The following is a 14,555-nucleotide window of genomic DNA, read 5'->3' on the forward strand; positions in this document are numbered from 1 at the left end:
AATCTGAAAAGCATAAATATAATGTTATGTACTGAGTTGAATAGGATCCAAAATGCAGCAGTCTGATTGGTCCTAGAACAATAGGATTCCGAATGCAGCAGTCTGATTGGTCCTAGAACAATAGGATCCAGAATGCAGCAGTCTGATTGGTTCACAGGAGCCACCCAATCCAGCTCCAGGTGGAAGTGAATCCACAACCTGATTGGCCTACAGGAGAATCCTGGAATTAGCCAATCACGTGCGGCCCATTGTGTAAATAATGTATATAAAGCAGACATTCTGGGGGAACTTCCATTCCTCTTCACTACTATGAGCTGAATAAAGAGCATGAAATCCGCTCTGGACTCTGAGTATATTTCAAATAATAATAATAATAATAATAATAATAGAACTTTTGCGCACAAAAAAACCAGGACCCCCGCCCTCTGCGCGCGCCTGCCAGGCTCCCCCGGCTCCCTGCCTTTCCTCTAGGGGCGCCCGAGAGCGCGCCCGCCTTCCCTCCGCCGTGAATCACTCGGCTGCCGATAAAAGCGCTGATTGCGCGCAAGACGCGAGCGGAGCCGGCGCGCCCCAACCTGCGCCCGCCCCGCCCAGAGAAAGGCGCTGCGGGGGCGCCCAGGGAGGCGGGGTGGGAGGGGCCAAAGGCGGGCACGTGACCCATCCCCACCCCACCTCCCAGCTTCCCTGGGTCGCCGGCTGTATTTTGGGGAAGCGAGCGAAAGTTGCCGAGTTCTGTGTCAGCGGCGCGTCGGTCTCTTCGGTTCCCGCACTTGGCTGAGGGCGGCGGCGGCGGCGCCTCCGGAGAGAGAGCTGGGTAAGCGACCCAGTTTGAGGGACCCCACCCCCCTCTTCTCCGCCGAGCCCCTCTTGGTCCCGAGGCGCGGGGGGCGCCGAGAGAAGGAAGCGGCGCCGGGAATGGCTTCTTTCCCTGTCAGAAAAGGGACGGAAGGGGCCCAGCGTCTCTCTCGGTGGGCAAGTGAGAGGGGGCAGAGCTCCTTCTGGGGGGGGGGGGCGCTTGCCCTCCTTTTTCTCTCCCCCCCCGCCTCTCTGACGCCGCCCACGAGACTGGCAACAGGTAATCACCGAGAGAGCTCCTGGGCATGTGCAGAGTACGCCGTGGAGTCAGGCAGGGAAAGCATGCCTCCTGTGAGGGAAGAAGTTGGGAGGGACCCCCAGAGGCATCTAGTCCAACCCGGTCCCTCTTTCGTCTTATTACTGAAGAACACACACACACAAAATTTATTTTCCACTTAATATACAGTGGTAACTCGGGCTATATACGCTTCAGGTTACAGACTCCACTAACCCAGAAATAGTGCTTCAGGTTAAGAACTTTGCTTCAGGATAAGAACAGAAATCGGGCGCGGCAGCAGCAGGAGGCCCAATAAGCTAAAGTGGTGCTTCAGGTTAAGAACAGCTTCAGGTTAAGAACGGACCTCTGGAACAAATTAAGTACTTAACCTGAGATATCATTGCAATTTATACGTTTTCCAATTCTAATTACAATTACAGAGTGACTCCAAATTTAATTTAATATAGAAAGATAGAAAATTTCTCATTACAGGTCTTCAGACAACCCTGGTAGTGATGTTAATTGCTTACAATAATCTCTCAAATATCATATAAATTTATTCCGATCCTTTTGGAATACTTGATTGTGCTGGTTTCGGATTTTTCCTGTCCCCTTCGCCAGTTCTGCAAAGTCCACCATCTTCATCTGCCACTCTTCTTTCATTGGTACTTCTTGTTTCCGTTTTTGGGCTAAAAGAATTCTTGCCACAGTCTTTTATTTTCCCTTGGTATCTTTTCACCCACTACACCCAGTAAAAAGGCTTCTGGTTTTTTAACAAAAGTATTCTTTAAAATTTTCTTTAACTCATTATATTCCATTTCCCAGAAAGCCTTGACCCCTTTAATAAGTCCACCACATGTGGTGGAAGATACCTTCCCTAGCCTTACATTTCCCTAGCACTCATTAGTTCTTGTCTTGTTCATTTTAGCCAATTTAGCTGGTGTTAAATACCATCTGTACATAATTTTCATAACATTTTCTTTAAGTGCACTGCATGCAGTAAAGTTAATACAGTACCTTCCTTCCACAAACTTTCCCAAGATTCTAACTGAATATTATATCCAAAATCTTTAGCCAATTGTATCATCACCCCTTTGACATGAAGAACATATGTTTAAAGAAGATTGGAAAATGTTTATTGAATATATAGGGGGAAATTGTGTACACTTGAAAACGTCGGCAGCATTGAGATAAATTCAACAGTGTAAATAAGTTTTGATGGATGTGATAATGGAATTCTGTATGGTTTACTTTATATAAAATAAGCAGGGATTTATGAAATGCAAAATGAACCATGGAAAGAGAAGAAGGGAAGTCATTGATATATTCATGGTGGTTTAAATAAACACAGTGGACGCTCGAGTTGCGAACATGATCCGTGTGGGAGGCACGTTCACAACCCACAGTGTCCGCAACTCATAGTGCCGCTTCTGCGCATGCGCGGGTTGTGATTCGTGCTTCTGCGCATGCGCAAAGCACAGTTTAGTGTTTGTGCGCATGCGCGAGCGCCGAAACCTGGAAGTAACCCATTCCAGTACTTCTGGGTTTCAGCGTGTCTGTAACCCGAAAACACACAACCTGAAGCATTTGTAACCCAAGGTATGACTGTATTCTATATTGTAAACCAGAAAATTATATTTAATATTAATAAAAGAGGTTGCCCGTCCCTGATCTGATAGATCTCCCAACCGCCAGCAGCTCTTTCAATCCCAGGTCTTTCCTTCTCTGAGCTTAAAACCGCTGGATGCTCTGCACATGCCCAGGGGCTCTTTTGTCATGGTCAGTTGGCAGGCTGTCTTGACTCTTAGGGAGCATCTCTACCTAGGATTTGTTTGGTTTCCCCACCAAAGAGTAAAGTACGCCTTTGTGTGTAGTGGGAGATGCTGAATCCTGAAATCTTCTTGGGTGTAAATGTCAGGAGGCTCATCATGTGTTTCAGATCCATTGTTGCAATTTCTAGCTCCTTGTCTTAAGAGGGGCGTTGCTCTTGTAGCTCTCAGTCCCATATGTAGCTGGTGGCATTCCTCACGTGAGCAAACTCTTCAGGATCTTGTAATATGATGCTGGAACCCCTGTTAGCAGCTACTGAGCAACAGCTGGTACTTGAGCTCATTCTTTAAAAAGGTAAAGGTAAAGGACCCCTGACAGTTAAGTCCAATTGTGACCGACTCGGGGGTTGTGGCGCTCATCTCATTTTACAGGCCGAGGGAGCCAGCGTTTGTCTGCAGACAGTTTTTCTGGGTCATGTGGCCAGCATGACTAAGCCACTTCTGGCGAAACCAGAGCAGCGCATGGAAACTCCATTTACCTTCCCGCCAGAGCGGTACCTATTTATCTACTTGTGCTGGCATGCTTTTTAACTGCTAGGTTGTCAGGAGCTGGGACCGAGCAACAGGAGCTCACCCCGTCGCAGGGATTCGAACCGCCAACCTTCTGATCGGCAAGCCCAAGAGGCTCAGTGGCTTAGACCACAGCGCCAGCCGTGTCCCATTAGCTCATTCTTACCTGCTGTTAATAGGGAGTGCTCATGGAAATAAACAGGAAAGAAAAAGGGCCAAGAGAAGGTCCTATGCAGCTTGGTCAGTAAGGGGCTAACTAAGGAGTCTGTTTTCCTTGTTCTATCCCTTGGAGAGCAATTGGATAAAAACAAATCTGCCTTCATGTCAGTAAAAGCACTGAAGATGCTTTGTTGCAATGGAAGCTGAAAATTCAGAAAGTGGGGCTGCAACCACCAAGGATACAAGGTGCTGTATCATTTCCAAGGCTACTTCTTGACCATCACTCATTGCTGTTGCTGTATTCCTTGCAGGGACTTCAGACAAAGGCCTCATGCTGCCCATCCTGCTGCTGTTGTCTGTGCCCGTCCTCCACAGTGCCGTCTCGGGGAGCATTTCCTGCTATGACGACTCTGGGCAGCCTGTGGATTGGTGTGTGTCCATCGGACTCTTGTTTTATTTTATGAGGTTTACATACTTGCTTATTCAAAGTTACTACCCTTCTGCAAAGTTTTCAGGGTGCTTTAACCAATAAAATAAATAAATAAGGATTTTACACTCCTAACAAATGTGGGTGGGATATTTGAAAAGGGAATTGTAAACTAGGAATGTCTAGTTAGGGCACAAGTGGGCAACATGGTTACTAAGTGGAAAGGACAGACTTCTGTCCCCTGTGTGGCAAGGTGTGTGATTTCTAATGGGCTTTGGGTTTCAGGTTTATTGCCTACAAGCTGCCCAAACCCCATCATGGCCCCCCAGCAGAGGGCATGCGGTACATGTATCTAGACGGCCAGACCCAGGGCTGGGTACAAGGCAAAAGCCTCATGAACAGTACCGAAGGAGCTGTGGGACGGACTGTACAGCAGCTGTACAAAGAGGCATCCCGGAGACAGGTGAGTCTGAGAAAAGGAGGCGTGAGGCTGCTTTTGCAGTATCCCAAATGAGTAGGAGTGATAGGAAGGGTGATCTTGGTTGCGAAGGTTCAATTCCAGCCCAAAGCAAACACCTTCACTCCAGGAAGACTGGTTCACTATCTGTCCACTGGCAGACTGTCTCAGTTGCCTAGATTGGAGCCCAGGCTTTCAAAATGGCTTATTTACTTTAAAAGGGAAGCTGACTTATACCTAGTGAGGCCGTTAGTCCATCTAGCTCAGTGCTGTCTGCAAAGACTAGCTGTTGGTCTCCGTAGTTTCAGGCAGGAGCCTTTCCTCATACTGCCTGGAATGCCAGAGATTGAAACTGGAACCTTTTGCATGCAAAACAAGATGCTCTGCTACTGATTGATGGCACTCCCCAAGCTCAGATTTATTTTGTGGCTCCTGCAAGAAGTGCTGCATGATCTCCAAGGTCCACCCAAGGATCCTTTACAGCAGGGTGCCCAAGGGCCACATGCAGCCCTCAAGGCCATTTGTTGGCAGCCCTTGCCAACTTTGGAAGCCCCCTCCAGCCCCCCTGCTGCCTCCCCTCATGCTGTCACGCAATGGAGGTGCTGGGCTTTGGGAAGAAGGCGTGAGGGCTCAACACAGGATCCTATATTCCTTCTGCCTCCTTCCCAAAGTCTCGTTAGTGCTTTCCCAGCTTTGGGAAAGCTTTTAAACACCCCTTTTACATTTGCCAGTAGTGCAACTACCGGGACTCCTTGTGCAGTTTGGCTGGCTCTTGAGTGCCTGGCCCAGAGGAGGGACTAAAGTATTGGCTGCTTCAGTAAACTCAGTGAAGGGGAAAGCTTGGAAAATAGACCAGTTCTGTAATCACCCTATCTTTCATTTCTCACCCAGGAGGAGCAAACAGCCTATGTCCTTTACAACGATGAGCCTCCAAAGGAGTTTGTCTCCAGCCTCAATTATGAACCTCCAGATGAGCTTTTCTCCAGCCTCAATGGCCATACAAAAGGTAGACCCCCCTTCTCCAAATGCATGCAAAGGAGCGCAGCAAATGTGTCTTAAGTTTGAAAAAGGTTGAGAACTTCAGCTACTGGTTCTGCGTTATCGTCAACTTGTGTGGTGGCTGTAGATCATGACTTGGCCAGACCAGCCACCTGGCCCAACACTCTTGGAACTTCAGCACACCTGGGTTAAGTTTCAACCCCCACTTTTTTGTTTCCCCCTCTAGGAGTCATCCTGCTGGACAAAACACAGGGATTCTGGCTGCTTCACAGCACTCCTCATTTCCCGCCCAGTGCAGATGAGCAGTATGACTGGCCTCACACTGGCCTATCCTATGGGCAGACCTTCCTGTGCATCACACTTCCCTATGGCCAATTCAAAGAGATTGGTAGGTGTAGGCTCTTGATACAGACGGAATACCAATACTGGAAGTCAGAACTCTGGGATTCTTTCCAGGCTCCTGGTAGGGAAGGGCTAGGGCTTCCCTATGGTAGGATTCCCCTACAAATTCTGTTTCATTGACATGTGTTTTGTATGAACCAAACCTGTATACAGCACCATAGCGGTGCGTGGTACTTTACAGAGTAGCCTAAGGCAGAAATTGGCCCCTGTGTACTATTTGAGACTATCCCCAGCTTTGTGAAAATATGCCACAGGACAGGGAAAGTTCGGAGAAAAGGATCCAGTTCAGCTCTGGCTACTCTGCACATGCACATAAACACTCCTTCCTTAGGGGTCAGGGACCCTCTTCTGTCATCTATGTTCTAGTGGAACCAAAGCAAGGAACAGAATTGCTACAGTTGGACTTGGAAGGCTATCTGTTCTCAGCTAACTTTGCCGGATAGATACCCAGCTGCATTGGTAGGGAAATGGGTCAACAAGACAGCATTTCTCCTGCCCCTGACAAGGCTGTGATGCAAGATGCAAGTGTATATGCCATGCCAGTCAATTTCAAGGAAAGATGGGGCAAGCTATCCCTCATCCCTCTCCCTGTCCTATGTACCTCTGGTATGTAAGATTTACATACACAGGAGTTTGCCCTTAAGCATGAAACATAGTTCAGGTAGGTCTGTTGGCTGGGATGGTAAACGGAGCCTGTAGCTGGCATATCTGATGCCACCCATGCAAATCTTGAGTATCTCTATTAGGAGGTTTGTCAGCTGGGGGACAGCTCCTTTATAAGCCAGTGGCTCTGATGTGCCAGATGTTGTCTCTCTGCTGCAGGGAATCAGCTGCTCTACACTGAGCCTCTTGTCTATGATCATCACGTGGAAGGAACCTTTGCCCAGGACCTGCCTGCCTTGTTGAATGCTTCAGAGGGGCAACACATTGAGGAGGAGCCTTGGAACTCCACCGTGGCCCTCAGATCGGTGGAGGGCAAGGAATTTATCAGCTTTGCAAAGTTTCGCTCCTTTGACGATGGTAGGTGAAGAGATGGGACCGGCTGAAAAGGGAGGCGATGGGAGATGTTGAGCAACACGTTTAAAAGAAGGGGTTGGTAATATGTACTCACAGTCATGTCAAGGCTTTTCTCATAAGAACTTTTCCTCTACCCAGATCTCTACTCAGGTTGGCTGGCCCAAGCTCTCGCCAGTAACCTCTACGTCCAGTTCTGGCTCAGGTCCAGAGGAATCCTGCCTTCCAATTGTTCCGGGCACTTCCGAGTCTACAATATGGAGGAAATAGCCTTCCAGCATGCAGCCATTTCCTTTGCTTCCATGGTGGACCATTCCAAGTGGTGTGTGAGCACAGAGAGTGATCCTGGCTGGGCCTGTGTTGGGGACATGAACCGCAATCGTGCGGAGGAATACCGTGGGGGTGGCACCATCTGCTGTCGTGATGCAGCCGTGTGGAAGGCCTTCCGCTCTTTGGTACAGAAGTACACCGATTGTGATGGTGCCGGGCACCAGCCAGCTACACGGACTGTGATCACCTGAGAAGCCTCAGCCATACTAGGTGAACATGGCTCACCAAACTGGGTAAGAGTGCCATGGGTGACTCCCAAGGGCTATGCACTACCTAAATTGTTCCCATGATCCTGTTTGCTCCTCCCAGTTTTGGGTCCTGGTATATTCTGGTGCTGTGAACCATCCTTGCTCCTGTGAAATGGCCTCTACCACTTCTTGGCTCCCCCAGTTTCCCGCCTTCCACCCGTTTCTGAAAATGACCCCTTGCCAAACTTGGGAACATGTTAGGCTTTGCTTTGGACTTTCCTCTCCTTCAGTGTCCTCAACATAACAGCACCTGCCACAGTTTTGGGGGCTGCACGGAGAAAATAACTGGCCCATAGAAGTTAATTTCCTGCAGCAATGTACTTTTTGTATGTCTGTGCTTTGTATAAATATTTGATTCCAACAGCTGGGTGTTTGTTCAAGGAATATGGATTTTTTGGGGGTAGGAACAAATGACATAAAACTGGTTTCACAAGAGGCAAGGAAATGGGTGTGATTTTAAGAAAGGCTTGTAAAGTGAGACAGAATGCTGGTTAATGGTCTCAAGCAGACACCCCTGATGCTGTGAGATCAGTCAAGATAAGGAGCTATTTAAAAATGGCAACAGTTGGAGGAATTTATTTAGCTGACACGGCAAGGTGAAAGCATCACACATACAAAAGGGGTGTACTTTTTGCTTAATTTATTACTGTTTTGAAATCCAGTGACACACAGTTGCCACTGCCACCCTCTCCTCACCTGGTGGGCAGCTGGCTGCTCAACCTGTTTTCATAAAATACAGTACTAGGAAGTGGACTGCTACACACATGCACCCACAGGTTAAAACTACAGTGATTCAATACTGCAACTGAAAATAGTACTGCCATAAAAAGAAAAAAAATATATATCAAGTGTTCCCCAATTCATAATTCTTTTTAAAACAGTTAATGCTGTTACAAATGCTACTGATGTGAGGACAAGGCAAGACACAAACAAGTCCTACATCTTCACTGCAGTATAAATATGGAAGAGTTTTATACAGTTTGCCCACATCCGACACTACGTTTCTTGCTACCCGTTGCAGCTAAGGGAATACAGCATCTCTGCTTTGGAAAGACGGATGTTTTGAGGTCTGCACCATGGAATGTCTCTTTAATCATCTTCGGTGCCACTTCCCGAGCGATCCTGACGGAGAAAGAAAAATAATATATGTCACTCTTTTTTAGGCAATTAATTTTTTTTATACAGGGTGCCGTCCCCCTTTATCCTCACAGCAGCCAGACTGACATACTGGCCTAAAGTCATCCAGGAAATTTCAGGATGAGTAGTGGCCCTTGGCTCTAACTCAGCATTTTGTCCACTACAAACCCAAGAGGCTGGATCATGAGCAGTGGGACCCACTTCTGTGCTTGCCTAAACTGTAAAAGGACTTGTCTGTCTTCCTTTCTCTGCCCCTTTCCCTTCACTGGAATTGCACAAATTTGTCCTTGAGGACTCCTTTGAGAACCACTGGCAACAGTGTGAGGGGAATGTCATCCTGCAGTTACCTCTTCTTGCTCTTCCTCGCTATCATCATCACTAACTACAGGTTTGGCCCGTGACCCGCGGCTGGTGCGCCTACGTCCTTTCATCCGGTCTTGTGCTTTCTCCTTCCTGCCCAGTTTAATCTTCACTTTGACAGAACGAGCTGAGGAGGGGAAAGAGAAAAAGGTAAGATTGGCAAGGCCACAGCAGGATAGAACCAGCCTTCATGCTCTTCTCTCTGTCCCCATCTCTGTGTCCTCCCATCTCTTCATGAGCAAAGAACACAGGAATGGAGATGCAATTCCATTCATGACAAGGCCTCATCATTATATAGCCTAATTCCCTTTATGCCACCTGTACTTCATTGTCTTTTTTAATCAAGAAGCAATACTTTCACCTCCCCCTGGTTCTGAGCAATGACAGTAAGGCTCTGCATCTGCACACTGAAAACCCATATGGGTTTTTTTTCCTCCAGGAAAATCAAGAAGTCTCCAAGTATAGAGAAAACAGTGACAGCACAAGGGTTTCCCCTATATGATGCTCTGAGTGTGCATAGAACATGAGGCCGTGGCTCAATCCAATACTAGTTTGCTGACTTTCTGGTTCCTCCTTTCAGGCATTTTCTTTTACTAAACTGCATACGCATACTTTTTACAAAAGAAACTTAGCAAGCAAGCAAGGACGCACATTCAGATTCAGATCCTTCCTCTTCTCCTTCCTCCTCCTCTTCGCTCTCTTCGCCTTCACTGTCTTCCTCTTTTTCAATTTTCTGCCTCACACTGGTGAAGACAGACTGCAACACAATCGAGTCTTCATAAATCTGCAAGGAACATGCAAATCACATTTTAGGGTAAAATCCTAGCTCCACAAAACTAGTTCACATGTTTACTATCATGCTACACTGTCACAATGCTTTTGCATTGTGTCTTCAGGGCTCATGCTGAAAGTGCTTCTGAGTGTTCAAGGCACTTCATATTATACACACCACTGAAGTCTCAGAAAACCTCATGACTCAGCTAATAATTCTATGCAACCTCAGAACTTGCTTCATACACAGCCAACATACCATGGTTCCATAAAAAAATTACAACCCCTGTGATAACTGGGATGACACAACAGCAGCTCCTTATTCTAAGGATAAGCAGCCGGCAATCGGGTTTTGACAATTCCAGTTCCAGAACAAGAGGTCTAGTTCAATGCGCACTTTGAGGGACTCAAGGGAGAAAGATGCAGTGAACCTTTCTTTGCATGGACAGGGACATACATGCCATTCATACGACAGCGGCAACTGCCTTACCAGAGAGCCTTCAAGGTTGAAAGTCTGTGCGTTCTGACACAGGAGCATGACATCCTTCTCCAGATCATTGAGGCTGCGGTACTTGTGGTTCCGGATGCGCTCCTGAAAAGGAAAGGGAAGAAAAGGGACAGGTTCCAGGTCATGTCTGCACAGAAGTCATCAGTATTTAAACGTAATGGGAGTAAAAGCAACAACTGCCCACTGCATTAAACCATGTAAAACCATCTATATTAGTATGTTGTATTAAGATAAAAAGGGGGTGGCAAAGCAGAAAGAAACTAAACACATCCTACTCAGCCTTGCCCAGGCTAGGGCTCAATTGCTCTTCCTAGGATTCAGCTGCAAGTAAAACGTTTTAAATATGTTGTAAAGTGTAATATACAAATGCGACACTCAATTCAATGTATTTTTTAAAATGTTCTTTTAAAAAAGCATTTTTGCAGCGTTTTTTTATATTCCACCATAGAAAGAGGCAGTCCTTCAGTGAAGTCTATAAAAGTTACTAGCCTGCTGACCCATATTTTCCCATGCTGGTTAGTTGTGGCACAATAACAGCTTAAAAGAACCACAGGGCCTAGGGCTTGCCGATCAGAAGGTCGGCGGTTTGAATCCCCGCAACGGGGTGAGCTCTCGTGCTCAGTCCCTGCTCCTGCCCACCTAGCAGTTCAAAAGCACATCAAAGTGCAAGCAGAGAAATCGGTACTGCTCTGGCGGGAAGGTAAACGGCGTTTCCGTGTGCTGCTCTGGTTCACCAGAAGCGGCTTGGTCATGCTGGAACTAATGTGTTAAAATAAGGTCTACAGCATCCAACCTAACAGATCAAAACAAGATGTAGAGCAAAACTGGATCAATACACTGCTGCTGAAACTGCAAGAGCTGTGTGCACTGTTCTTACAAGCCTACCAAAAAGTGTTCCTACAAATAATGCAGAAAAATACTGGGTCTCCCCACTGTGGATGTTGCTACACATCTGTCACAACTGTGTTGCATTGGCCAATTCATTTGCCTTTGTTGTGGTAAATGGCATTAAGTACAGCACTTCAACACTTTGTAAAATGGACTTTCAAAACCAAGAGAGGAAAAAGTGAGCTATTCCTGTGATCGATTAGAGATGGCATTGCTTTTCCACAGTTGGCAACTACAGCATGGAAACTCAGCTTCAACAGGCCATGACAAATCCTTAGAATAGCCCTGTAGTGATGGGATCAGGTGCTGTTTGCCATCAACATCATCATCATAATTTATTTATTTATACCCCACCCATCTGGCTGGGTTTCCCCAGCCACCCTGGGCTGCTCCCAACAGAATATTAAAAACACGATAAAACATCAAACACTCAAAACTTCCCTAAACAGGTGTCTTCAGATGTCTTCTACAAGTCAGAGAGCTTATTTCCTTGACATCTGATGGGATGGCGTTCCACAAAGTGGGCTTCTTTCCTAGAGTCCACTATCATCTTGTGCGAACAACAAATTCTACTACTGAAATAAAATGATGGATCCCATGCCCTAATCAGGATGGCCAGCAGGAACATTTTCCAACTACCTTACATGGTTGGTAGTATTAGAATTTTGGAAATATGAGAACATAAAGGTGAATGTGGTGCTGCTACAATGAGGCAAGAATAATTACCTTTATTTTCTTGAAGTCCACTGGTTTGCGGATGAGTTCATAGTACTCTGGAAGCTCCTTGCGAGAAGGAAGTTGGATGAAGACTTCACTAAGCTGGCGTCCACTGCTGCTACAAGACAAGAAAAAGGAAGACGATTAAAAAGAGGTCTGCTTCCCTCTGAATAGGCCTGCTCACAGTCTCCACGGGTCTTCAATAGCCATGAAGTACCAACAGCAAAATACAAAGATGACTTTTCTTACAAATAGTGAAGTGTTCCGTATAAAGCAACCCATCAGTGGCTTGCACAATATGTCACATCCTCACGTTAATCACTTTGTTGACTTAGGAATGTGAACGCCAGCAATCACTGGATAAGTACCAACTCTGTTTAGCCTTTTCAAATACGGAAAAATCAGGGTCGGTGGTTCAGGCTCGAGGTCCTGAATAAAAGTTGTCAGGATGGATCACAAGAGACCAGAAGGAAATGAGCATCCTGTTGCATGATCAATATGAGCCAAGGTTGGAGGCTTAATATTTCCCTCTCCACTTAAGCAAAAATAATCTGATGCAAGGATAGCTCATTTCCCGGCCCCCTGGATCACCAGCACCCTTCAAATGGCTCAGTAATTGATCTAGCCTGCTCAAGTGTATTTAAGAGGATCAAGGTAGACAAGTGGAACCTATGACAATATGTTGCAGTTTCTAATGCTCATGAACATTGTTCCAGCCAATCAGCCAGGCCATCTTCCAGGATACTCCATTGCATTCCCTGTCCCCAAGCAATCAGCATTCTCTGCCCACTTCAGCACACACAATCATCACTGGTGGGATTTTTTGTTTTTTGTCTGCTTGGCCTTTTTAACGCCTGTAAGGTTCTCTGTACTTCTGCAGTTCTGAGCATGCTGGTATCTTCCCATTTTGTTTGTGGCTGGTGCCATTTTGGATACAAAAACAACGGCACTCAACCACAAACATCAGAAATGATGGCAACAGATAAAAGTGGTAATACTGAGATTACTTGTTAGTTCCTGGTTTTAATACTGATGTATATGCACGGCTACAAATTAACCCACATTTGCGTCTTTCAATATCTGAATCAACCCACTGCCTTCATCCAGAAGAACAACATGTCTATCCATCAACTTCAGTCAATTATGTAAATGACATGTGCTTATTTCACAGTGTCCTTTTATCTCGTGATATCTTTCCTTGAATTGAAGCCAAATGCAGCAGCAGGAAGTCTATCCAGGAGAGATTTAGGAAAGTGAACTTTTACCCAGAGAGCAGAAATACTGAAAAATGTCCTGTGCCTTCTTAGAAACAGACAAACAAACAAACATCCCACTCTTCTGTTACCTGTCCTTATATTTAATCACAGCGTCAACTATCTTCTTCATTTTCTTGGTGAGGTTGGGTGGATTTGGCGAAAGCTTCTCGGCCGGGGGCCTCCCACGCTTCTTCTGCTTCTTGCTGTCGTCGTCTTTATCCCGGCTGCGAGTGCTGGTGGTTGGTGTGGATGAGCTGACGTCCACGTCCCTCTTCCGCTTGCGGGAAGATTTCTTCTGGCGCACCTCCTCTTCTATCTCCTCCAGCGTTCCCTCCTCTATGGCCTGCGGACAGGAGCAGCTCAGTCAGCCAGGTAAAATGAACAGCAAGCATGAAGACGACACACCGTGAAATGATCAAACACAGACATTCACACAAACATCCAAGCAATCTAGCACAGTGAGGAATGGGATGTCTGCATGGGCCGCTTCCCAAAAGACACTTATTTCCCGGGTTAACCAGTAAAGGATAATGGAAGGCTGCAACTCTGTAGCGGTGGGAAAGGAAAGATGGTTCTCTTACCTATGAGCTTTTCTTCTCATGTTAAACAGGGCCGGCAGGCTGGGACTCTGCAGAGGAATCTGTCGTGACAGTGCAGAGGAGGGTGTGGGGATGCCCCTTCCTGCCAGCTCAGTTGCAAATTCTTCCGAAGCTGCAAAGAGACCCGCGGCTACTAACCACCAGTTAACAAGACACATTAATGCTTCAGATTGCACAGGAGAGGAATAGAGGCCAGCAAACTGCAGGCCATGTATAACAGAAGTAGGAAAACTCAGAAGTAAAAATGGCCCATCTTTCCTTTTTCTTTAGTCATACATGGCTAGAGGCTCTCATCCAAAGCAAATTAACCTCAAGGTTGCAATTATCCATAACACCTGAAAACTGGTAGAGGACTTTTAAGAGGAGAATGGCCTGCCAACAAGGTTCTAGTTGCCATTTGTTTAAATGGCACTGACACCCTGCCTTCCACCCATTTTGGTTCCAAGCCTCTCCACACACTCAATACCTGCCTTTTCAATTATGGTGAATAGTAAGTTGTGGAATATGTGCTGTAGATGCTATTGTCAGCTGCTGAGGAACTGAGACTTGGAGTCTGCATGTGTCATATTGACTCTGGTCAATTTGGAGAACAGAGAGAGAACAAGTGTAATAGAGGCAGGCGGCTCTTGAATGACTGTAAAGAAAAAGACTTGAGCCTAAGAAATTGCCCTGACTCCTCTTCTATAGAAACTGGGCCTTTGGGGGGTACCACCCACTGTATCTACCATTTTCAAATTCCCCGCCTCAACCTCACTTTCCCCCCAAATATGGAGATTACTCGCCTTCTTGGAATGGTCTTCTTTAGTCACACACTAGGTACTATACCTCAGCATTGGCCAACACATGAAACACCACGGAAAGCTCATTTGCAC

At 46.5% G+C, this 14,555-nt stretch overlaps 2 protein-coding genes across 13 annotated transcripts in view; one reads left to right on the forward strand and one right to left on the reverse strand.

Moving 5' to 3' along the window:
- The first annotated feature begins 514 nt into the window (after window positions 1-514).
- DNASE2 (deoxyribonuclease 2, lysosomal) lies at window positions 515-7,810 on the forward strand. Its single transcript, XM_083420440.1, has 7 exons — window positions 515-814; window positions 3,882-3,999; window positions 4,283-4,460; window positions 5,346-5,460; window positions 5,680-5,841; window positions 6,678-6,875; window positions 7,011-7,810. Exons 2-7 carry the CDS (start codon window positions 3,902-3,904, stop codon window positions 7,388-7,390), a joined length of 1,131 nt encoding a protein of 376 aa, XP_083276566.1. The 5' UTR covers window positions 515-814; window positions 3,882-3,901; the 3' UTR covers window positions 7,391-7,810.
- Window positions 7,811-8,072: 262 nt separating this feature from the next.
- Window positions 8,073-14,555, reverse strand: part of SMARCA4 (SWI/SNF related BAF chromatin remodeling complex subunit ATPase 4) — a 62,446-nt gene continuing 55,963 nt past the window's right edge. For 6 of the 12 annotated variants that reach the window (XM_083419306.1, XM_083419313.1, XM_083419311.1 and 3 more), the window contains 6 exons: window positions 13,174-13,427; window positions 11,838-11,946; window positions 10,206-10,307; window positions 9,596-9,728; window positions 8,932-9,071; window positions 8,073-8,569 (listed from right to left, as the gene is read on the reverse strand). In XM_083419306.1, coding sequence (XP_083275432.1) covers window positions 8,537-8,569; window positions 8,932-9,071; window positions 9,596-9,728; window positions 10,206-10,307; window positions 11,838-11,946; window positions 13,174-13,427 — 771 coding nt within the window. In that variant the 3' untranslated portion in view covers window positions 8,073-8,536. Of the gene's footprint in view, window positions 8,570-8,931; window positions 9,072-9,595; window positions 9,729-10,205; window positions 10,308-11,837; window positions 11,947-13,173; window positions 13,428-13,665; window positions 13,796-14,555 lie in introns of those variants that run through there. The other 6 variants (XM_083419302.1, XM_083419312.1, XM_083419310.1 and 3 more) reach the window with 2 other exon arrangements.

This window comes from Podarcis tiliguerta, assembly GCF_965153285.1.
Source record: "Podarcis tiliguerta genome assembly, chromosome: 17".
NCBI lineage: Eukaryota > Metazoa > Chordata > Lepidosauria > Squamata > Lacertidae > Podarcis > Podarcis tiliguerta.